The sequence below is a fragment of the Ictalurus punctatus genome, chromosome 2 (assembly GCF_001660625.3).
Source record: "Ictalurus punctatus breed USDA103 chromosome 2, Coco_2.0, whole genome shotgun sequence".
NCBI classification, from domain to species: Eukaryota; Metazoa; Chordata; class Actinopteri; order Siluriformes; family Ictaluridae; genus Ictalurus; species Ictalurus punctatus.
In genome coordinates, this window is record NC_030417.2 from 3,286,628 (window position 1) to 3,313,002 (window position 26,375).

General features: G+C 38.4%; 1 protein-coding gene and 1 long non-coding RNA gene across 5 annotated transcripts in view; both read left to right on the forward strand.

Moving 5' to 3' along the window:
• LOC108262032 (interferon-induced protein 44) overlaps positions 1-26,375 on the forward strand; it is a 49,176-nt gene that overhangs the window by 20,090 nt on the left and 2,711 nt on the right. Inside the window, exons 1-7 of one of the 4 annotated variants that reach the window (XM_053686521.1) lie at positions 17,858-18,435; positions 18,525-18,576; positions 19,050-19,245; positions 19,610-19,762; positions 21,028-21,199; positions 22,334-22,434; positions 22,732-23,286. The exons of 1 other annotated variant lie outside the window; for it this stretch is intronic. In XM_053686521.1, coding sequence (XP_053542496.1) covers positions 17,961-18,435; positions 18,525-18,576; positions 19,050-19,245; positions 19,610-19,762; positions 21,028-21,199; positions 22,334-22,434; positions 22,732-22,950 — 1,368 coding nt within the window. In that variant the 5' untranslated portion in view covers positions 17,858-17,960 and the 3' untranslated portion in view covers positions 22,951-23,286. Of the gene's footprint in view, positions 1-17,855; positions 18,436-18,524; positions 18,577-19,049; positions 19,246-19,609; positions 19,763-21,027; positions 21,200-22,333; positions 22,435-22,731; positions 23,287-24,933; positions 25,130-25,445; positions 25,599-26,375 lie in introns of those variants that run through there. 2 more of the 4 variants (XM_053686519.1, XM_053686516.1) reach the window with 2 other exon arrangements.
• LOC128635164 (uncharacterized) lies at positions 11,984-14,832 on the forward strand. The gene is made up of 3 exons (XR_008398055.1): positions 11,984-12,398; positions 13,334-13,403; positions 13,808-14,832. It is a non-coding gene; the product is annotated as an uncharacterized LOC128635164 (long non-coding RNA).

Consider the following 26,375-nt stretch of genomic DNA (forward strand, 5'->3'; position numbering starts at 1 on the left):
TAGACTCATGAACAGAGATGTTAGCCAGTTCCAATGATGCCTTCAAATCTTTGGCTGTCATTCGGGGTTGTTTCTTTACCTCATTGAGGAGTCTTCGTTGTGCTCTTGGTGTCATTTTGACTGGGCGTACAATTCTTGTTAGAGTAGCAACAGTCCCAAAGTCTCTCCATTTGTAGAATGTTTTCCTAACTGTAGACTGGTGAATTTCTAAAGTCTTTGAAATCACTTTGTAACCCTTGCCAGCTTTATGTAATTCAATTCTTGATTGTAGATCCTCTGAAAGCTCTTTTGGGCGAGGCATGCCTCACATAAGCGTGTGCTTCATGTGCAGAGCAAACTCCAAAAATTTGAAGGGTTTTTATCAGTCAGAGTAGCTGTAGTCCACACCTCCAAACTCATTTTCTTAACGAGACTCCAGGTGTGCTAAAACCTGACTCCAATTAGCTTTTTTGAGGTCATTAACTCAAGGGTTCACATACTTTTTCCACAAGCACTATGAGTTTTTTTTTTGTTGTTCTCCATAAAGATATGAAAGAGCAGAATTTTTTTGGTGTTATTATTTTAGACACATTATATTGGTCAATACCCTTGACTTAGTTGAAGATCAGATCACATTTTAGGACAAATTTATTCAGAAAACCATGAAATTCCAAAAGGTTCACATACTTTTTCTTGCCACTGTAGATCAGATCACCAGTATGTCTTTACCCAGTCCTGATCTGGAGTCAAAATGATTACTTTTTATTTCCTCGTATGGGTTTATGACAGTGAGCAGTCATATACACCAACGTTATAGAAGCAGGCGAGTTATTTTTAAAGGTTCCAAAATAGTTTAACAGTTAAGGCATATTTCCAACAGAACAGAATATTAGACATTTAGTGTAAACTAGGGTAAAAAAAAATTCTCTCAAATATTTAAGTGAAAATATTTCTCCATATTAAATGCATTATATTAGAAATGATAGCACAGTCTTTGTTGATAAATTACCAACTCATACTTTATAATAATTTGTTAAGGAGCATCTGAATCTGGCAAATAACCTTTACTGCATTTAGACATAAATAAAAGTTAATAAACAAATTAGGAAGAAATGACTTGTACACTACTGCTGCGGATATTTAGTCAAACCATTCTGTTCAAACTTCAGCATGATCCATAGAGTAGCAGAAACTTATGAATACCATGTGAAGGATTAAGTTGATTAGTCACTTACAATTGCAAAGACATGTCCTTGTGCAGGCTTACCTTCGCACCAGCACTGACCCCTCTTCTCCCATGTCAACGTATAAGAAAAGGCAAAAAGTAATATAAGATATATAAGAATATATTTATAAAATATAAGACATTATAAGGAAGAAACATAATAATATTATTTAGCAAGGTCTGCCATTCAGCCCTCTTAAGTGTACGAGCATTATCAGTATTGTATGGCAGTTGGGGACAGTAGTTAGCTTTCAGATGTCAGATGAAAAACAACTTTATGAGTTACAGTGCCAAACTACTGCAGAATATTTTGATCCTTCTTTTTCAGTCTGAAGGACTGGCATTTATTTAATAGACAGATGGCACAGCCATATACTTGGTCAGAGGATTTAGGAATTTCTTTAAGGAAAATTAATTGTTTTTGTTCTTTTATCATAGCTTCAATTTGTATACTTACTTTGGTTAGTGACTTAAACTGTTTAATTAGGTGGTGACAGATTTCATTAACAGGGAATGATGATAGGTGAGGATTAAGTTGGTATGCGTGTACAAAATAAAACTGTCTATATGTATATGTGTCTGCTATGTATCTGTTTAAGCACTACTTTAATAGTGATATACAGAGAGAGAGATACCCATTAACTAATTCCTAGAAGTCCTTTCTACCTTTTCAAGTTCGTTATACATGTTTCTTTTCAAGCATTGTCTGCAGAAATTCCAAATCATTAGTCTGAAGGTTAAGGGTTCCTTAGACTTTTGCTTCTTCAGCATCAACATAATTATGATTGATTGATCATAATTGAAGTGAAGTGAAGACCATATGTGCAGAACATATGTAATATTATCTCTGATATACAACTCTCAATATAATTATAATTAATGATGACCTTTGACCTGCCAAGATAATTATAATTGCTGATGACCTTTGACCTAGATCTGTCAAAACCAATTAGTGATATGGACCATACAAACTAAACCTCTCTCTAACATTTATAGGGTAACAATAAGAAAATGGTTATACCAATGGTAATTTGTAATTGTATTAGAGACAACATAATTTAATTAAAAACAGTTCAAGATGACACCAGTTGATGTTTGCATTAACGATAATATACTGTGCTTGACTTGTTTAAAAAAATTAAGTGGGTCGAAACAACTAGTCTGTTGACGATTAGGCAATAACTATCAAGCAAAAGAGAGGATGCTAGATGATTCTGTCCAATTCTTTTCAACTCAAGCCCTGTTTATAAAGCACACTACAACAAAATGTAACCAGTTCCTCAGGAAAATAGCCTGCCTTACACCATGATGTTGTGGAAATTCATCCTCAGAACTGGTGTGGTGATCTTGTGTGGCTAGGGTCCTGTTCTGAGAAAGGGATGTCTTTAGGTTTTGTAACATCTGGTCCCTGGCTGTCTCTTTTTGATCTTAGTTTACTTTGCCTGAAGAAAATGTAAGGTAAAAAAAATGATGAAAAATTAATATTATCCTCACAATGTCACATTCTTGTTGACATATTGGAGCTTTATGGAATTCCAGAAAATTTTATACTAGAGAAAGCACTATTAAAATATAGACCTGTTCTAACCCACAATAACTCAGTAGTCATTAATACAATATTACATGAGAACTCAGTTCTTGATGTGGACATGGCTGTCCACAGACAGAGAATGTTAAGTCCCTTGCCAAAGCCTCCAAGAAAGTAGCTGTATGTTTAGCTAGATACCTCACTTTTTGAGCTAGAATATAAGCAAGTAGGCTACATATTTAAACTTAAAACCGCACAAAAAAACTTGACGATCACGTCGAAACATGATTTTTCAAAACTTATCTATATCCACTCACCAGCTTGGCTTTTTTAGCCTCCGCCAAGTTGGTCTCTGACATTTTCTATTTCATGCGCACACCCCTGCTTTCTTATTTGGTCCATATACAGTATCTCATAAAAGTGAGTACAACCCTCACATTTTTATAAATATTTGATGATATCTTTTCATGTGACAACACTGAAGAAATGACACTGTGCTACAATGTAAAGTAGTGAGTGTACAGCTTGTGTAACAGTGTAAATTTGCTGTCCCCTCAAAATAACTCAACACACAGACATTAATGTCTAAACCACTCGCAACAAAAGTGAGTACACCCCTAAGTGAAAATGTCCAAATTGGGCACAAAGTGTCAATATTTTGTGTGGCCACCATTATTTTCCAGCACTGCCTTAACCCTCTTGGGCATGGAGTTCACCAGAGCTTCACAGGTTGCCACTGGAGTCCTCTTCCACTACTCCATGACGACATCACGGTGCTGGTGGATGTTAGAGACATTGTGCTCCTCCACCTTCTGTTTGAGGATGCCCCACAGATGCTCAATAGGGTTTAGGTCTGGAGACATGCTTGGCCAGTCCATCACCTTCACCCTCAGCTTCTTTAGCAAGGCAGTGGCCTTCTTGGAGGTGTGTTTGGGGTCGTTATCATGCTGGAATACTGCCCTGCAGCCCAGTCTCCGAAAGGAGGGGATCATGCTCTGCTTCAGTATGTCACAGTACATGTTGGCATTCACGGTTCCCTCAATAAACTGTAGCTCCCCAGTGGCGGCAGCACTCATGCAGCCCCAGACCATGACACTCCCACCACCATGCTTGACAGTAGGCAAGACACACTTGTCTTTGTTCTCCTTACCTGGTTGCTGCCACACACGCTTGACACCATCTGAACCAAATAAGTTTATCTTGGTCTCATAATCCATGTCCTTCTCTTCAGCAAACTGTTTGCGGGCTTTCTTGTGCATCATCTTTAGAAGAGGCTTCCTTCTGGGACGACAGCCGTGCAGACCAATTTGATGCAGTGTGCGGCGTATGGTCTGAGCACTGACAGGCTGACCCCCCACCCCTTCAACCTCGGCAGCAATGCTGGCAGCACTCATACGTCTATTTCCCAAAGACAACCTCTCTATATAACGCTGAGCACGTGCACTCAACTTCTTTGGTCGACCATGGTGAGGCCTGTTCTGAGTGGAACCTGTCCTGTTAAACCGCTGTATGGTCTTGGCCACCGTGCTGCATCTCAGTGTCAGGGTCTTGGCAATCTTCTTATAGCCTAAGCCATCTTTATGTAGAGCAACAATTCTTTTTTTCAGATCCTCAGAGAGTTCTTTGCCATGAGGTGCCATGCTGAACTTCCAGTGACCAGTATGAGGGAGTGTGAGAGCGAAGACACCAAATTTAACACACCTGCTCCCCATTCATACCTGAGGCCTTGTAACACTAGCAAGTCACATGACACGGGGAGGGAAAATGGCTAATTGGGCCCAATTTGGACATTTTCACTGAGGGGGTGTACTCACTTTTGTTGCCAGCGGTTTAGACATTAATGGCAGTGTGTTGAGTTATTTTGAGGGGACGGCAAATTTACACTGTTACACAAGCTGTACACTCACTACTTTACATTGTAGCACAGTGTCATTTCTTCAGTGTTGTCACATGAAAAGATATAATCAATTATTTACAAAAATGTGAGGGGTGTACTCACTTTTGAGAGATACTGTATCTTTACCCAAAATTAATAAATTCTTCTTTGTGATGAGGTCTTTGAATGAATCTCATATGACAAGAAGAGTAAAGAAGTTTAGCCTACACAAGCTACTGATAAAACGACACAGTTAAGCAATGAAAGGGTATATGGGAAATAACTGGTACAAATCAAACTTACCACCAAATAACACGACTTCAGCAGGCACTGTTTTCTCAGTTAACCTTACCTAGCGAGCGAGGGAGCATCAAACGAGTACCATCAGCAGCTCTGATTGACTAAAGTGAGCAACAAAACTACACCACTTGATTGGTCACAGAACTTGGTGCCGATTTTCTCAAAAACTGAACATGAACTACAATGGCATATGCTACTGACAAAATAAGGAAATTATTTGACAAACTCCAAAGTAGATCTGGATAGTTTCAAGATAATGTCAGAGGTTTTGGCTGCCCAAAGAAAGGTAGCACATCTGTGCTGCAGAGGATGGGTATTGAAAATTTCACAGGAGACACAGTTTATTCAGGTTTATTTCATGCCCGTTTCATTTGTAGCAGTGGTGTTCATCATTCCTATAATAACACAACTCTTAAAAAGAGAAATAATTCTGTTCTACAGCTAAGTGATGGAACATTCCATGATATTATGACCATGGTGGCTTTCACCTCTGAGGATAGGGCCTCTTCTGTATCCACCACAAACGGATTCTGTGTTTTAGTAAAAGAGCCTGCCAAGAGTGGAGGAAAGGCTTGTAGAGATGTTCAGCTAGATATATCCTCTACATTTATACATGAAGTGTCTCACACCAATACTGTATTTGCTGTGCATCCTTGATCACTCAAATGTAAATGTGTAATGGTTGGGCCCAAGGACAAAATGTATGTCATTCCACTTCCAAACAAGGTTGAAAGGGATTAAAAACTGATTCCCGGGGAGCTACTTCTATAGCTTTACAGATATCAAGGCCAAAACAACTTCCATATGTCTGTCCTTTACCCATGATGTGCTGACAACAACTTTTTTTTAACTGTACATATGTTCTCCAGTTATTGTTTTTCAGTAAGCCTGCTTTATTTCTCCCTAAAAAAATAATAATGAAATATATATATTTTTTTAAACACTGATTATGATTCTAATGTGTTAATGCAGTGTGAGTGAACTTCAATTATTTTTTTTTGCATGCGATATAGCAAACGTTTACTTGCCTGTTGTATTGTGGTTGAACTGCCACTTGTGAAATCATAATATAGTAGCTGCCACTTTCTGTTCAGTAGAACACTCGCATTTTCTTGAGTGTACCGATAGATTTTAAGGGTGCTGTTGCTGTATTGTTTAGCATGGATTTGTGTGTACGACTGTAACATGATCCTTCTCTGCCAGTATAAACTTATAAAACATACTTATACTGAAATCACAATTATATAGCCATTTGTACATTGCATACACTTTATTTTAAAATATGTTTAAAAATGGACTTTTAACGCATTAGTCATACATTCTAACACTTTCTGAAAGAAATGTCCAAGAAGTGAATTTCAAGCATGAATAAGTAAACTTAAAAATTACACTCAAATTGAACTTAAAATAGATTACAACTTCAGGAAATTAAATCATGTATTTTTAAAATATGCTTTTAGTGCATTGTTACAATGATAATTTTGAGCATACAGTTTAAAATATACCTAAAATATATTTTAAAAATAAATTTCAAATAAGTACACTTTAGAAATTACATGGACCTTTCACTTTAAGTATATTTTTTCTAAAATATATTTCTTAGAAAATGTGCTACATTACACTTATTTTAAAGTGTGTTAAAGTTTTACTGTGAAAATAGGTAAAAGCATGAGGTTAATATATATATATATATATATATATATATATATATATATATATATATATATATATATGTGTGTGTATATATATATATATATATATATATATACATATATATATGTGTGTGTGTATACATATATATTAAAGATGGTACAATTCTTTGTTAGTATATTTGCAGTGTACTATTGAAAAAGCAAATGTATTTGAAATACAATAAAGTATTATTATTTTTTTTTTTTTACCAGGGTTAGTTGTCTATTTACACTGTAAATTCCTAATCTCACTACATGTCTGGTTATTTACTATCATTTCCTGTAATATTGCATTAGAGTTATCATTAGAGAATTATATTTCATTCTACTGTATACTTGTATATGTGCAGAATTACATTAAAGCTCAGCACCAGGTACTCATTACATTTAAATAATAATATGACATTTTATTCATTTTGTGGTTTCAAGTCGAACTGCTTGTAAATGCCTCCTGGGCTCAGTAGGATTTACTGAACTATACATAATATAGGAAAGAAAAGTTTACTTGATTTTTGCTGAATCTAGTGAAAGGTTTTTGTTAAGTTTAATAAATGCTATAATAAAGTAGCTCTGCAGATAACAGTACCTCGATGCAGTGGATAGTGAAGACATCAGAGAACATCATAGGAATCGCTCTGCTTCCAGTACAGGACATCTACCACAAGCATCAGTAAATTCACCAGCATAGTGGTCAACTCCTCACACATCTCCCATTAACTCTTCATCCCTCTGTCATCTGGCAGAATCGGACAACGCACCCGGACCAAGTCCACCAAATTCCAGAATAGCTTCTTTCCACAAGCTGTCAGGACCCTCAATACTGAACTGCTTTGTACGAACCTCCCTCACCAGCCACCAGCCACTTCAATCACTACTCACCACATCTACATACAGTATAAAAAAAGTATTTGTACACTTGGAAATGTATGAATTTCACTGCATGTCGATCCAAGTGGCATTTATTTTCAAGAGAGAGTGCTACGACCAGTACACTCTTCAAGCAAAACATTTCCCAAAATTAGATAGCTGTGTGTAAAAATATAAAAAATAACAGATATACTAGTTAAAAAGTATTTGGACACTTAAGCCTATTCTGTTAATCCATAGTTAGTGTGTTTACTCTAGGGCACCTGTATGAAAGTGAAGGTAATTGACTACATTCATCCACTATAAATGGCCTGGGAACCAGCTGGTTAATTAAGCAATTGGGGGGGGGGGGGGGGGGGGGGGGTTGGGGGGGTGACTAAGAAGAGGGAAGTAGGTTTTGAGAAAAATTCTAGCTTCATCTGGTTGCAAAAAGAAGGCCACTCTATTCCCCAGATCAGCAAAAACCTAAATCTTCCTTCCTCCACAGTTGGATATATTGTAAAAGAAAATAATAAATAAAATAAATAAAGTTAAAAGATGAAGCACTTTTTGATGTAAACAGACACTGTGTTGGAATAATTGTGAGTAAAATCAAGAAAAACAGCAGCAAGGATTCCTTCAGACATCAGTGAGAATTACCAGATACAGCTTAATGCACAAACGATCAACGAGCATGCATACAGAGGGAGAGTAACGCAGCAGAAACCATTCATCAGCCTCAAGTATAAGAAAGCAAGGGTGGAATGTGAAAAAGGACATGCACAGAAAGACAGAAGATTCCGGATAACTACGCGTGACTAGCATGTGGTGGACATATTGCTTGCAGTACTGAGCATATTAATGATAATTACTGAGGTTCACACTCTTCTGAGCAGTTTGACACCGGACACATCATAAAACCTAGTTCACAAAAGTTTTTTAAAAATGTTTTATTATGCTAATTACTACAAAATCTATGTGAGCCTAATGGTCTAAATTACAAATGGGTTTGGAATTTTATCGTTAGGCCACAGGGTTCTCAAGATATGGCCTGAAAATTGAAAGTTGTGCTATAGTGGTACCATTAGGCTTACTGGGTCCATCACATTTGCCTGAGTAGCAAGCAGAAGTATGTATGTAATATTGTCTACATTAGTCTCTATGACTTATTCAGTTCAATTCTATTCAATTTGATTTGTATAGCACTTTTAGCAATGGACATTGTCTCAAAGCAGCTTTACAGAAACATATAAACACAGGATAGAGATTTTAAGTGTGTGGATTTATCCCTATTGAGCGAGCCGGTGGCGGCAGTGGCGAGGAAAAACTCCCTAAGATGATAGGAGGAAGAAACCTCGAGAGGAACCGGATTCGGAAGGGAACCCGTCCTCATCTGGGTAACAAAGGGTTTGGTCTGCACAATTGCACACAATGCAAAAGCAGCTAAATGAATTTTGTGGCTTACCTAAACCTAAACCTAAAAAAACCCACAAACAAAACCTGCACTATTGTGCCACCATTGTGTGAATCAGGCCCATGATACATTTCAGTGAAGGAAAAGGAAGAAGAAGGAGAGGAAGAAGAAAAAACAATTAACGATTGCTGCTAACAATTTGGGGGTGGGTGGGTGGGGGGGGGTGTAACGACGTGTGCCATTTAATCGATCTATTTTCTATAACATGTAAATCAGGAACATGAAAGGAATATTCTAAAAGCAATGTAGACACCTTATTCACAATATCAGGTCAATAATTAGATTATTGCTGTCCATGTAAACATAGTCATTAATGAAAGGCAATAACAGTTACCGTTTAATGCTTAGCCATTATTGATAGTTTACAGTGGTTTTATTTTGAACATATCTTCATATGCAAATGTGGATGGCCAAATTTTAGTACTAGTGTAAATCTATATTAAAATTAGTAGTACTAGTGGTAGTAGTATCAGTGGTAGCTGACAGTGAGATTAGTTTAAATTTGATTTTGACATGACCTTTTTGATTTTTGAAAAGAATGAATCAATGAAAGAAGATTTGAAATGCATCACACAGCGCCGCACGGTCATGTTAGCTTCATACCTGACCACTCACTTGTGTCCACATGAAAATCATAACCACCTTACAAAACCTTTTTTATTTATTTATTTTTTTTAAATAAATGAGCTTTATTGACATGACCATTACAACAATTACAGTCTCGCCAAAACGCTGAAAAAATGTGTTGCGTCCAGTGGAAAAAAAAAAAAAAAAAAAAGTTGTGTACACTCTGTTTGCATATTTATCTGTTTAGAACACATTATCTGTTTATTATGAATGATCTATTTGTATTTGGTTACATCCCTAATACAGTAGGCATATTATCTAACAGACAGGAGCATGATTAGAGAGAACTAACTAATGGACATTAAATAACAATGACTAAGTTGGGAGTAAAACAGGGTTTAAAAAAAGAGAAGCGTTTAAGGTTTGTTAAACCTACTTTCTGCAATACCCCCAGGTCTGACGTTCAACTGTTTAGACCGATGATCTGTGTCTCACAAACAGTGTCTTCTCTCTTTATAGGAAATTTCACCTCGAGGTTTTGCTGGTTGGTAAAGATCAGCACATGTATATGTGCTTTAAGTTATCAGACAGCATATGGATACTCTACGATAACACCCGAGGAATTCCTTTCCAGTATCTTGACGTCGAAATGCTTTACAACATTAGAGATGTTTACATCTGCTCGGCCATCTACGTAAACACAACCCAAGCAGAAGACTATAAGCACGGTATGATTTTTTATATATATATATTTTTAATGACACCTTAATTTGATTGTGAATTTTCACAGTTAATTTGAATGTACTAATGTTCTCTATACACTATATAGTGAACACCTTTTTTTAATACAATAATTTACTTTTGTAGGTATTCCTGAGTTCGGCACAGGAACAAAATGCTTTAATATATCAGGACACCAGCGGGTTCTGTCTAACCGCACGGATCAAGAGTTGATGCAAGACCTGAGAACCAGCATGCAAAATCTATCAATTACCAGCTCTTAAATTCTGTGCAAATAAAAAACAAACACTGTAAATACATTATAAAAACCAAATAAAAAATACAAAACAAAAAACCCCTCTGATATCTGTTATATTCTATTGTATTTCGTGGTAGACATTTTATTTCTTATTTTAATATTTCTGTATGACATTTTAATATTTTAATATTTACTATTGCTTCATAGTTTATATTATTTAGGCAGGAGAGAGCCCAGAATCGTTCCTTTATACTCTGTTTATGATTTGCAGTGACGTAGGGACCACAACAGGCTCCTATCTTACACTATACACCCAATACCGCCCACCATTTTAAAAAAATATATACTGGATGTGCTTTGCTAACTAACCCACTCTTGCAACAAGACTAAGCATCACTGCAACGTAAATGTTTATTTTAATGCATGCACGTTTATTCATCTATATGCAAGCAAAGCCGCTGATGTTAACATCCTTACGATGGATTCATTCGTTCATTCAGGTTGTGGACAGTGTAATGGTGGATCCGAAGCCTATCAAGGTCCAAGGTGGGAGTATTCACCTGAGATGGGGTGCCAGTCTATTGCAGGGCACTATGCGCACACACATTCACAAATAGGATAGCTAATTCACCTGCCTGCATATTTTTGGACAGTGGGAGGAAGCTGGAGAACCTGGAGGAAACCCACACAAACACAGGAAGAACAGGTTAAAGTTCACATATGCTGTAACCCAAGCTGAGGATCAAACCATAAACCATGGAGACAGCAATACTACCCAGTGCAGCACCACGCGGCCCCACAAACCACTCAAGTTTCCCCAAAACACAAAATCATTAACACTGTTACTTGTGTTGAAGAAAACAAAAGAAGGCAAACATGTTCTTTTTTTCTGTGACTTTTTTTTTTCTCCAGGAGGTAAACTAAATGCTTGGGTTGCACTCACTTCGCTAAGACAGTTATACACGGCCGGCTCTAAACGGTGTTTGCGGCCTGTCTGAATGGCTCTCGAAAGTATTGGCGCCCTACACGGACAGCTCTCGGAAGTATTGGCGCCCGATCCAAATTTTGCCACGGCAAGCACCACTCACATTTTCTTCAGGAAATGTCTAGTAATTATTACTATTATTATTATTATTATTGAGTTTTTAATCATTATTTTCCTGTTTGACTGAATTGAAGGTGTTTATCTTAAAACTCAGCCTATAAATAATGTCAACTTTGATCCAATAATAATAATAGTAATAAAATTTATATATGGAACGCTTTTCAAGATACTCAAAGATGCTTTAAATAAGTAAAAAAAAAAAAATATCTATAGTCGTAGGACAACACAATAAAACCATACTGCATTAATCACATAAAGTCAAAAGACAACACATTTAAACCAATAACATACAGAATCAATCAAACATTAAAAGCAGTCCTGAAAAGGTGAGATTTGAGTAATGATTTGAACTTGGCTAGATCGATACGATCTCGGTTGTGTTTAGGAAGAGGGTTTCAGAGGGAGGGGGCAGCTATGGAGAATGCTCTATTGCCCCAACTCTGGTGCTTAGTTCTGAGTGTTATACACAGGAATTTGGCATCAGAGGAATGGAGACTTTGGAAAGAGAGTAATATTGGAGCAAGTCGGTGAGGTAGGAGGGGGTCTGGTTATGAAGAGCTTTGTGAGTGAAGAGAAGGACTTTTAATTGAATCCATTGTGGGGCAGGAAGCCAGTGAAACTTCTGGAGGGCAGGAGTGACATGGTCCCGAGAACGAGTTCTGGATGTACTGGAATTTATTTAGATTTTGGATGATGTGTAATAGAGAATGCTGTTGCAGTAGTCGATTCTGGATGTGATGACAGCATGGATCAAAGTTTCAGCAGCAAAGAAGATATAGCCTCTTAGGAGACTATTTTAACTTCTTTGAATACGGGCCCAATCTAATGGTAAGATTATGTCTTTATCAGACTATGACTTTAACTCTGAGGCTGATTGTTTCTTACGCCACATCATCGAAGATGTTACCACTTTTCTCCTGAATATATATATTCTACACCACCGGCAATTTTCTTTCTGTGGTTTCTGCACCTGTGCGGCCCAGTTAGATTCCTGTGACTAGTCTTTTCTTCGGGGAAATAGTCCAGCGGCACGATACAGTAGACTCTGTGTATTCAATTTTTAAAGTGATTTAACATGGAAAGGTAAAATAACTCTTTCAATATGTTCTTTCTATGAAAACCCTTAGGTGTATTTCTGCTCACACACTGTTTTGTAGGCACTTCATAAAAGCCTTATTCTAAACCGCAACCAGTAGGCTAGTCTCAACACAGTACTGAGACAGGTTGAAAAGCATGTTCTAACATGAACAGCCAAATTTAGGAATCAAGTAATTAAGGGAAAACGATTGTTAAATATGAGGGTTGAGCCCTCATGACATGTTATGACATTTCACTTGTTTCTTTTTACATTATGCACCAGGTATAAAACTGGTGTAGCAGGCTGAAATACGATGAAGACATGGCGATCAATCAAAACAATCATGTTGTGACAATGTGTAGTCATTTTGAAATCCTTTAACAGTGCACGTCTACTAAAATTAATAATATATTTTTTTTAAAAAACTTCTAGCTTGTAACCCAGTTCATAGATATTTTTAGGCAACATACTTCAAGAAAAGTCTCAAACGAAAGGCACAGTCTTCTCATTATCTGTGTAGAAAGTTGTAAAATGCTAGTTAGCTTGCTAGCTATCCATCACATCATGTGTTCTAGAATGCCAGTTAGCATGCTAGTTAACCAACATAAACAGTTTTTAAATTGAATGTTAAAGATACAAAAAAGATATTTAAAACATTTTAACTTTATTATTTTGTGTTTCTCAGGTCCCATTTGGATTGGCTGGATGACAAGCAGCTTTGCTACATCAAAGACAGGGGTTCAATATATGCAAATGTAAAAATTCTTCTGAATTCAGAAAGCTTATGACTTTATTAAGTGACAAAATGTATGTTGAGGCTAAAATTCTTTGTGTGCCAAAGCTGAAACATGTTGAAGTTGAAAAAAAAACAAAAACAAACTACTATTGACCTATAAAGCACTTAATAGTCTCGCACCACAGTACCCGAGTTAACGTTTGGTCTTTTATGACCGCCACGCCTACTTCGATGAAAAGGTGCAGGCTGTTTGTTGGTACCTCAAATAGTGAAGGCTACAGCAGGGGGAAGAACTTTCTCCTAAAAGGCCCCACAGTTATGGAACAGCCTTCCAATTTGTGTTCGGGACTCAGACAGTTTCAGTGCAGGCTAAAAACATATCTGTTTAGTCAAGCTTTTGAATAGTGAATAGTTTTTCTTTAGGTACAGGGGCAGATCTAGAGGCTCACAGGCATAGAGTGTTGTGGTGAACTGGGATGTTTGGATGCTGTCTCCCCCCACTTTCATGCATTCACCCAGGTTTGTTGATGGTGTGGTGGCTCATGTCTGTGTTACCTTCTGGCTCTCCCTTTAGTTATGCTGTCATAGTCTTGCCAGAGTCCCTGCTTGCACTCATGCTAAGTTCATTGTCCTTAACCATTACAGGATAATAACCATATTAATAACCATAATAACCATAATAATCTCTCCCTCTGTCTTTCTGTCGAGCTACACATGATACTCCTGAGATACCAGTGATCCTGACCCCTTCTGCTCTCCGGACCTGCCTGATTCATCCTGATGCCCTACTTCTGGTTGGAGTTCTCGTCAGTTGGAAGTGACGTCCTGCTGCTGAGGACGGCCCCACGTGGTACAGGCCTGGAGGTCACTGGGATTGCTGGGGATGATACCACTACAATTCAAGTGAACAGTTATGCTATGATGGCCAGGACTACAATTGCTATTATAGCCTCAGCACTGCAATTACCACAAACAATTTTGCACTCAAGCCTCCATCAGTGAACAGTGGAGAAATTCAACGAAACAGACTTCATGTAAAAACTGTAATGAATTTTCCTGGTTACACAGCTGTACTATTTGAGCATGTAGCACATTCATAGAAGGGACTTATTTATAATTATACTATCTGTTGTCAGTCAGATGAGGATGGGTTCCCTTTTGAGTCTGGTTCCTCTCAAGGTTTCTTCCTCGTTTTGTCTCAGGGATTTTTTCTTTGCCACCGTCGCCTCTGGCTTAATCATTAGGGACAGATTCATAAATTTAAGATTTATATTCTCAATTTATGCATTTCTGTAAAGCTGCTTTCGGTCAATGTACATTGTTAAAAGCGCTATACAAATAAAACTGAACTGAATTAAATAGAGTTACTTAGGTAACTTTAGCTTTAATTTTAATTGAGATTATACTTAAATATAATATAAGTATATATTAAATTACAACTCTTCCTCTTTGCTCTTTCCCCTACCTTTGATTTAGGACCTTGTTTTTTACTGGGTGGGTACACTAGGATACATTGCCCCTCAACCTACAAATGCTGAGGTGGGCTACTAGTGTACTCTGCCCCTCAATCTACAAATGCTGAGGTGTGGACACTAGGTTATTGTGCCCCTTAATCTACAAATGCTGAGGTGCGGACACGAGGGTATTGTGCCCTTCAACCAACAAATGGTGAGGTGCAGACACTAGGGTACTGTGCCCGTCAACCAACAAATGTTGAGATGGGACACTAGGGTACTCTGCCCCTCAATCTACAAATGCTGAGGTGCGGACACTAGGGTACTGTGCCCGTCAACCAACAAATGGTGAGGTGCGGACACTAGGGTACTGTGCCCGTCAACCAACAAATGGTGAGGTGCGGACACTAGGGTACTGTGCCCGTCAACCAACAAATGGTGAGGTGCGGACACTAGGGTACTGTGCCCCTCAATCTACAACTGCTGAGGTGCGGACACAAGGGTACTGTGCCCCTCAATCAACAAATGCTGAGGCACGGACACTAGGGTACTATGTCCCTCAATCTGCAAATGGTGAGGGGCGGACACTAGCGTACTGTACCTCTCAATCTACAAATGCTGAGGAGTGGACACTAGGGTACTCTGCCCCTCAATCTACAATTGGTGAGGGGCGGACACTAGGGTACTGTGCCCCTCAATCTACAAATGCTGAGGCACGGACATTAGGGTACAGTGCCCCTCAATCTACAAATGCTGAGGGACAGATACTAGGGTACTCTGCCCCTCAATCTACAAATGCTGAGGTGTGGACACTAGGGTACTTTGCCCCTCAACCAACAAATGGTGAGGTGCGGACACAAGGGTGCTGTGCCCCTCAATCTACAAATGCTGAGGCACAGACAATAAGGTACTCTGTCCCTCAATCTACAAATGGTGAGGGGCGGAAACTAGCATACTGTACCTCTCAATCTACAAATGCTGAGGAGTGGACACTAGGGTACTGTGCCCCTCAATCTACAATTGGTGAGGGGCGGACACTAGGGTACTGTGCCCCTCAATCTACAATTGGTGAGGGGCAGACACTAGGGTACTCTGCCCTCAATCTACAAATGCAGAGACACGGACATTAGGGTACTGTGCCCCTTAATCTATATATGCTGAGACACAGACACTAGGGTACTGTGCCCCTCACTCTACAAATGCTGAGGCATGGACACTAGGGTACTCTTCCCATCACTCTACAAATGCTGAGAGACAGACACTAGGGTACTCTGCCCCTCAATCTACAAAATGCTGAGGTGCAGACACTAGGGTACAGTGTGTCTCAATTTACACATGCAAGTTAATTCAACATGCAAGCAGAGCAGTTGATGCTAACATCCATACAATGGATTAATTCATTTATTCATTCAGGTTGGGGTCAGTGTAATGGTGAACCCAAAGCCTATCCCAGTACCACTGAGTGCAAAGTGGGAGTATTCACCTGATACGGGGCACCAGTCCATTGCAGGACATCATGCATACACACATTCACACCTAGGATTGCCAATTCACCTACCTGCAGGTTTTTTGGACAGTGGGAGGCAGCTGGAGAACCTTGCCACGAAGAAAAATGTGACGAACAGGTGAAACTCCACACAGATTGTAACAGAAGCTGAGGATCAAACTATGAACTCTGGAGCCATGAGAAAACAACGCTACAAAAATGTTGTTGTTGTTGTTGTTGTTGTTTTTTCCAATGATGACTTTTTCCATGATGTAAACTAAATGATAACTTATAACAATTCACCCTTCTACTCAAAACATATGCCGGAATCTAATGACATTTTCCTCAATGAGTGACAACAAAATGAACATATCTGAAAACTGGTTCATTGGGCAAGGGTGAAACTTTTCCTCCTCATCATTGTGCACTCACTTTGCTAAGACACTTGTACAGGAGAATTAACTGAGCATGCAATTATTGAGGTGCTCTTGGCCACTTGTAGCAATAGACAAGGTGAGAGGAAACCTTTGTACCTTTGCACACTGATAGATGGACCCTGGATATTTCCTCTGATGGGAGTATGTATGCTAATGTTAAAGCTTTGTAATATGAAGAAGCTACTTTCATATACTTCAGCTGTTTAGTAACATTAGCAACCTTTTTGATTACAGTGATGTTATTTTCAGATAAAATGTTTTATCCCCTAGGGGTAATGAAATTGTAGTGTCACTGAAATTAATTTACTTTTATAAAATTAACTGACTTTTATTTGAGGGTCTATTTAAGAAAGATTTAAAAAATTAGAAAGCACATGTTGGGATGTTTGATTACAAATGGAAAATTTTAAGTTTTAGTTGACTAAATTGTGCTGTCTTCTTTTTTCTAGTAAATTTATACTAAAACTAACAATAACCATAAATATGACCATACATAACGTACTGTCTCAAAAAAAGCAAAGACTAAAGCTAAATGAAAACTAGTGGTTACGATCAACATTGTAAATAAACTAGCCAATCATAGATCAGATCACCCTTCAAGCTAATCCTTTCATCAAAATAAAATTTGAATTGTGACCAAGTTGAATGTCATTTTGTTGATCTTGTTATGTTATGTATTGCCTCAACCAAAGTTGTTTAAGAAATCAAACTCACTACTTAATGAATATTTACAGATACCACTGATATCCCTCAAACCTGAACAGAGAAAAAGCACCTACAGATTAATATCATCTGTTGATAATTTCTGTTGCCTCTGGGGTGAGGAAGTAAAGTCCCTTTACTTTATCAGTATGCCCATGTGAGGCACAGTATTTCATCATCACAAGACAATCATGAACGGACAAAAAAACTAATGTAATACTATAAAGTGCATACTACTCTATACCAGTCTAAAATCTGATATTTAAAAATTAAAGATCCTGATCTTTCCTGTTTGTATATAAGGTCCATGGCATGTTTACTCCCAAAGCTTTTCAGAGAGCTATGGGCTACATGCCAGTTCTCTCTGATATCAGAAGCTGAGAGTGCTCCAGCTGTTTCAGTTTCATTTCTCACTGGCTTCAACGGTTGTCTGCGACGCACATCCTTGTTATAACAGCCTGCTTGTTATATCCGTATGTCACTGAATAATCAACCCAATGGCTTCCATCGTGTCTTCCCTGAGTGCTGAGAACGAGCTGAAGCTACACGGATTATTCTCCAGTCGTGTTTGTTTTCATCTTGTGTATAAGAGCAGTCATCATGGAGCCGATATTGGCCAGCTCCTCGACAGGTTTGACAAACATGGAAAATATTTGCTCATGGTATTTCCGTCGACGGGGTTCGTCAGAGGTGCTTTCATGAGTAAATCTCTGAAGTATGAAAAGGAATACTCAGATGAAGAAGCGTTTGTATTTCAATTGAGGGATACATACAGTGACCGGTTTCCAGAGTTAAACTGTACCAGAGCTATCACAGTTAGTGTAGGTTCATTTTCTATCTCTTTTGAAAAACACTTAAGCTTAACATTGGATCAAGACTACTGGTACTGCTCAGAGGTATTCTTTAGAGGAATATGTCAACAGAAGGTTGATGTTCAACTCTGCAAAGATGTGGAGCTGCACCGTGTCCAAGGTAAATTCTACCACAAACGTCAAACTATGAACTTACAATTTTGACTGATGCTTATGTGAATGTCTGTCTGCTTCTTGCTTCTCTCTTAGATTTAGGTGATATTTTGCCCAACCCTTGGAGAGAGGTGGTCTGGCATGATACGTAAGTCTCACGGTGTCCAGTGATGAATCCACACAGGATTTATCCTGGTTTCATTTTATTTTTACATCATAAAAACCTGCAATTTTAGCAAGACTTTTTATATCCACAGTAGTTACACAGACAGATAGATAGCTTAAAGTGTTTACATGTTACTTTTATTTATTCCACAGTATTCTTAAATTCTCACTTCTGATCCATCTGGAGTTGTTTCACTGATTTTACTGTAACATAGTTGTTATGCTACAGTAGTTCATAAAGTTCATATAGTACATAAACCTTAGGTTTATCACCATGATATCATTTCAATAGTAACAGCTCATACACAGAGGCTTGTATGATCTAAAAATAAACAATAAATGGCATGTGCTATATTTTACACATATTAATTTTTCCTCATTATTGTTAAGGTGAATAAATCTATATATTTTATATCATAATTAATTGACTGCACTGTTATTATCTATGTTGTTTAGGACAAGAGAGAATCTAAGGGAGGATTTTGCCTCTTACAAGATGTTGTTAGAGTCTCTACCCCGGGTGAAGGCTTTATTCTTGGGCCCAGTGGGTTCTGGGAAGTCCAGCTTCATCAACTCTCTCAGATCCACAATGTACAAGCGCATCGTACATCTGCCCCACATCGGCACATCAGTGGAGGGGTTCACCCAGAAGGTCATAGCAATTCTCAATGCTGCTCTTGTATACAGCATTCCCATGATATCTATGTTGTATATTTATTATAATATATAATATAGATAGCAATAATTAGGATTGTATTCAGACTTAGGTGAGGTTGTGCTTAATATATATTTCAGATTTCAGCCATAGCAATGTTCAGTGTTGCTCCTGTATACAGCATTCCACTGATCCTGTATATTTATCATAAAGATATATGTTCTTAGTGGCTATCATATCATATTATTTAAATCAACTTAAAAATTAAAAATTAAAAAATTAATGGTCAATGAAGAGCAGGATAGAAGTGGAAAAACTGTCTCTTCCTTGCTCTGTGTTACCCAACTTTTTTTTCACGTAGGTGACAACTTATGGTATTCGTACAAAACTGCGAGGTCCTCAGAGTGCTCTGAGCTTCTGTGATGTGAAGGCTATAGGAGACGACGACTCTACTGGTCTCTCTTACACTGATGCACTGGCTGTCATCAAAGGCCACGTCCCAGAAGGATACAAGGTACTGCTTTTGAAAATTGTGTAGGTAGGCTTTTTAATATTACCTCTATTAGGGCAAAAATCACTATAATGCTTTGCATCAGCACCATTCCCATACCAATTTATAATACATTCAGCAGCACCGTTAGTGTGTCTTCCAGACCTTACAAGTGAATACTTGGAATTAATAGCTGGTCGATCCTCCTTTGGCAGCAATAACCTCAACCAAGCGTCATTCCACAGAATCTCTAAGGGGTTAAGCTCTAGGATCGACTGAGTCATTCCAAAAGGTGGATTTATATTTTTCTGAAGTCATTCTGTAGTGGATTTACTTCAATATTTAAGATAATTTTCCTGCTGCATCACACAACTTACACTGAGCTTTAGCTGGCATGCAGCCACCCTGATATTATCCTCTAGGATATCTTGATAAACTTGGGAATTCGTTTTTTTGTCTATGATGGCAAATGGTCCAGCCAGCTGACGCGGGTTCAGTGTGTGCTCGGGTACCAGCCTCCACTTATCCCCTGGAATGCCAGCCCCACTGACTCACCGGCCATGGATGACTGGTTTGAAGGAGTGCAGAGGTATTGGAGTGCACCCACCAGCGGCTCAAACAGGTGGACCAGACCACCCTGCCACCTCTGTCTGCCATGACACTGCCGTGTAGCATCCACATTCAATATCTCCTGCCAGAAATCAGTTATCCCAGGGCCATTGGCCATTAATGTGACGCCTGCCTACCCCACTCAACATAGCGGTGCAGCGATGGTTGGGGGGCTCTGCCAGGTCTATGCAAACCACAAACTCTACTTCCCAGAACAGACCGTAGTCTCCAAACATGGCAAGCCCAGACTACACTCCCCAGAACATGCACTGCTCACATTAAATACTCTTAACTGCAGCTGCACCTGTCTCAGTCCACCTTTCATGATAATTGCTTGGATTTCCCAATCAAGGCCAAAAAAGGCCCTGGCTCTAAAACACAGCCTCTGCTACATTCTTAATTAACTCCTAATTGTAACAACTGGCCAATCAAATCAGTACCACTGCAATTCTTATATAGTGAATTAAAATAAACCTGTTTTTAGTAGATTGTTTCAAAATGAACTCTGCTATGAACAAAGTGGACACTCCAAAAGAAATGTTGATAACATGAAAATGTGAAGCTGTGAAAAACTGAGACTGAATATCATTAGCCTAGGTGTACATAAACATTTGGTCTCAAATGTCTGTCAAATGGGAACTTACTGTATATGGCACTAAATACTTTGTTTTTGGCTCCAGTTCCAGAGAGGTGTTACAGTCACTGATGCAGTAAGTGGCTACATAGAAAATCCCACTCTGAATGAGCAGATTCACTGTGTCCTCTTTGTGCTTGATGCCTCCAAAGTGACATCATACCCCAGTAGCCTACAGTCCACGCTCAGAAAGCTGCATTCCGGCATATCGGACCTGGGTAAGAGTGAATTCATCTTGTGCTTTCAGTCCAACTTATTAAATTGATGAAAAAATATTTCTTATACATCATTTATATATATCATTTTACATTATTTAACAATGAACTGACATTATGCACCATTACATGGTGCTTTAATAATTCTGCTTGTAGCATTATCTTCCAATTTTTTGGAGGTTAAATTTGTACACTGGAAATCGCAGAAATTCTAATCTGCTGTTTTGGAACCATTAACTCTAAATACAACCCCAATTCCAAAAAAAAAGTTGGGACGCTGTGTAAAATGTAAATAAAAACAGAATGCAGTGATTTGCAAATCTAATGAACCCATATGTTATTCACAATAGAACATAGAAAACCAAATCAAAGATTTAAGCTGAGTAGATCAAAAAAAACACAAAAAAAAAAAACAACAAAAAAAAAAACGTAATTTTGAATTGGATGACCGCGATGCATCTCAAAAAAGTTGGGACGGGGCAACAGAAGGCTGGAAAAGTAAGTGTTCACTGAGTGTTAAGTATGTAGCCTGCATAAATTAAAGTGTTTGAAGAAAATAATTTATATTAGACTAAAATTGGGTATATCCTATACATAAGACATATGTGAATAAAGGACTAGTGCAAGGGAGCTCCTGTCCAAGCAGCTCAAGAGAATTCATAAATTGTGGTGAAACCACAAGTTTCATGAATTAGATACAGTTTCACTTGTACACCATTCTGTATGTCTTAAAGAATAAGGACAATACTGTTTTCCTGCAGTTCCTCTAAGCATTAAACCTTCTCCTGTCACTGCTTCTGTCATTAGATTTAGGTAAATGGGAAGGGAAGTTAAAATTGCATTTAGTCCTAACAATTTCCTTATACAACATAGCTGTACATCTGTGCAAATGCACAGCTTTTATATTGAAAATTATCATGTACAATTAAGTCTTCTCCATGCCTCACCGCACGTAATGAAGCAGAGGAGGATAAATAAGGAACGTTTCCATAAAACAATGCTCATACAGTGAAAGATCTTCTGCATGAAATAAAGAGCAACAAACTTAGTTTACCTGCCTGTATAAAGTTTCTCCAACATCATGACTTATGGTCCTGGAGTAGCGATGATTGATTATGTTGTTCTTTCACACCCTAGGTATCCCTCAACTTATTTTGCTCACTCATGTGGACCAGGTGTGTCTGGCAGTACAGAAAGACCTGAAGGATGTCTACTCTAGCCAAACTGTCCAGGATAAGGTACTAACTCGGGCCTGCCTTAATTACCATATTTACAATGCTTATGTAGTTGGACGTGGCTTATATGTACTAAAATGGCCTTCCCAATTCTGTATGCTATTGAAAATAAATGCATTACTGTCACGTTTTCTTTTATCTAACTCCATCCTGCATAGTAAAACACTGAACAGTTTGAATATTTATCTGGGTCATTGTTACTGCCTTGCATAACATCTTGAGCATTTTACTTCCATAATTTGTGAACAGGTTTAGTAGCATATAACAAACTATTTTGTCCCAACTCTGTTTGGTCTCCAGATGCAGAAAGCAGCAGAGTTGGTGGGATTGCCATTGTCCTATGTTCTGCCGGTGAAGAACTATTTTTCCGAGCTGACAGTGGAGTGCAACACCGACATCCTGCTCCTGAGTGTGGGTATGAGCATCCTACAGGCTGTGGACGACACGTTTGAAGACCAGTACTCTAATCCTGTCCCTCAAGCTGTTAAAGAAATTTCATCATTTGGTATTGTAGAGTAATTTCAAGACATCTATAATACAAAAGGAAGAGCATGTTAATGTTAGTCTGAGCACAGTCAAATGCCCCATTATAAAAGGGTGCAACCAGATTATTGAAAGTTTTGTGTGGCCCAAACCCCCCCGCCTCCAACATAACATTTCTATTTGTATTTGAATTTTGTCGGTTGCTCAATCACATTAACGGTGGAAAAAGATCTGACATGATTTGTTTTCTTTTTATTTCTTCTTCAAAAATGTAAAGGGACTTTTTCATTAATCTTTATCATTAATTTTGCTACAGTTAATGGCCCATTTTCTCTCCTTGAGTATGTGTGAATAAAAGTTTTTTTTTATTAAGTAGAACTTTGTCTTTCCTGTTCTTTTGCTCTTGCCTTTCAGAGAGCTATGGGCTACATGCCAGTGCCCTGTCATGTCTGAACCTGAGTGTGCCTGCTGTTTCGATTTTGTTTCCTCACAGGCTTGCACTTGCTCCCGGTCTGTCTGCCTGTCTGTGGCACACTTCTTTACAAGTACTTTACATGTTCACATTAAACAACAGAATGGGGAAAATCTTTAGTTTGAGTATTTCAGATACTGCTGTTCTCCTGAGATTTTCATACACAACAGTGTCTAGAGATTACACAGAATAGTGCAAAAAATAAAATTGTGTGTGGAGGGTCTGCAGACCTCGTTGATGAGAAAGATCAGAGGAGAATGACCAGATTGGTCTGAGCTGACAGGAAGTCTATAGTAACTCAAATAATCACTCTTCACAACCGTAGTGAGCAGAAAAGCATTTAAGAATACATAACACATCAAACCTTGAGGTGGATGAGTTACAGCGGGAGAAGACCGCATCGGGTTCCATTGCGGTAAGCCAAAAACAGGAATCTGAAGCTTTCACGGGCACAGACTCGCCCAAACCAGACAGTTTAAGATTTTTTTTAAAGATTTTTTTTTTCCTAACAGGAACATAAAACATCTGAATGGGACGAAAAAGAGAATCTGTAAGTTTTTGAAATGATATTTGAGAGGAGGAAAGTACAGTTACTCAAAATGTACAAAAGTATTGAATCACAGCCATGCTAAGAAGAAATGTGAATATCATTCTGAAATTGTCACTTTGGGTATTACTTAATGCCAGATTAAATAATTTAATTCCACCTGGTGCCCTGAGCCCTACAGTCTTATTCCTGAATTTGATCATGTTGACATAGTTGAACCTCACCTAAGTTGAACATGCATAGAGGTAAAAAATGCATTCATTTACCAATCCATACAGTTTGATATTATCTACTTCTGGTTTAACAAGAGGCCAAATCTAGTGACAAGGCCAGGCAGGGTCAAAATACCGAAAATAAATGCAAAAAAATCCAAAGGCTAAGCAAATGTATCCACACCCAAAAAACCAAAGTTCAAATGCTGTCTGCATGTGAAGACATTCACAATTCGGAGGAAGGTGCCCTCTGGCAATTTGACTGAGAAATGTCTGGGTTAGATGATACAGTTGATGTACAGCTGGTCCGTGCAGCCATCTATGATTATATTGTTCTCCAGAACAAGAACAATTTTAGCATTGTAACCTGCAGATGAACTGGTTAGATTTTGGAATTGATCCAAATGGGGTCATAGTCAAATGTCTGAAATCTTTCTGCTTGAAGTATAGTTTAATGGTATTTTGAGGCATAGAAATTACTCCCAACAAGAACTAGAATTGATGGAAGATGAATCCCCGTCAATGCCTTTGGCATCAAGTTCTACTTGTTATGTTTTGTGGCTAGTAATCCATGGGTCCTAGATGGATTTTCGAAGACCCAAGATAATGACCTCAAACATACAATTAAACAATTAAATGATTGCAATCAGTGTTTTGTTATGTCCATCTGCAATGGCATGTGCTATTTATTTTGCATATATTCATTAGTGCTCATTAATGTTAAGACCCATAAATATATTCTATACCTTTATGGACTGCGCTAGTGTTCAATTGCCTCTGTTGTTTAGGACAAGGGACAATCTGAGGAAGGATTTTGTCTCTTACAAGCTGTTGTTGAAGTCTCTACCCCGGGTTAAGGCTTTACTCTTGGGCCCAGTGGGTTCTGGGAAGTCCAGCTTCATCAACTCTCTCAGATCCACAATGTACAAGCGCATCGTACATCTGCCCAACATCGGCACAGCAGTGGATGGGTTCACCCAGAAGGTCATAAAAAATGTCAAATGTTGCTTGATAATGGGTTTTAAACATAGCAAAACTCAAGGCTGCTCCTGTATACAGCATTCCCATGATATCTATGTTGTATATTTATTATAAAGATAGCAATAATTAGGACTGTATTCAGACTTTTGGCTTTAGCATGTGCTTAATGTATATTAATATTTAATATTTTTATTTAATCTACAGCTTCTGGGCTGGATTCATTCCCTGTAATAATGGTCAGTGAAGAGCAGGATAGAACTGGAAAGATTGACTGTGCTTTCTCTCCCTTACTCTGTTACCCAACCTTTCCTTCACCCAGATGACAACTTACAATATTCGAGTAAATCAAGGAGGGTTTGAAAGTGCTCTGAGCCTTTGTGACGTGAAGGCAATAGGAGACGACGACTCTACTGGTCTCTCTTACTCTGATGCACTGGCTGTCATCAAAGGCCACATCCCAGAAGGATACAAGGTACTGCTTTTGGAAATCATGTAGGTTAGTTACTGTTACCTCTATTAGGGCAAGGATTAAATACTATAACATGACGCATCAGCATCATTCCCAAGCTAATTTGTAGCACAATTTGCAGCACACTTGGCATGTCATACATACCATGGGACCACATCAGTTATTCTCTTTATGACTTGTATCCCCCCTCCCTTTGCTTTTTTGGGGGTGCCCCCCCCAAAAAAAAGCTTTTCTTTTTCAATGTGTACTTCCCACAGAGTGAACGTCTGGCTGAAGTACACCACTAAGTGTATCTCCTCGTTCACTACCTAGATCGAATATGATGGGGAAAGACTGATCAAGGCAGTAAAGCAAGGGGCTCCTCACAAAGAGTTGACTTAACATTTATAAATGTTCACTGGACCAGATGTAGAGCTTTTGTTTTCCGTGAGATCGGTCAGCGGGCTGGTCAGGTTTTATTAGCTAGGCACAAATCGTTTGTAATATTCTGCTATCCCAAAAATCTGCCACATATTTTTGTTCTTGGGCACAATTGGAGCAGTCTTACTTATTTGGGGATGCACCTTCCCATGACCTAGTTGGAAGACCAGATACCATACCTTCACCCAGTCAGTTGCATACTTCCAGACTGCCCTTGTGTGGTCCATATGCTACTACCTGTTATTAATATTGATGATAATGCCATCAGTACAATCAGTAATCAGTACAAGTGGATGATTTTTTGTCTGTAACCGGGCAACATTTGCTCTCTGAGACGGTTAAAGATGGTCTGGAATGTTC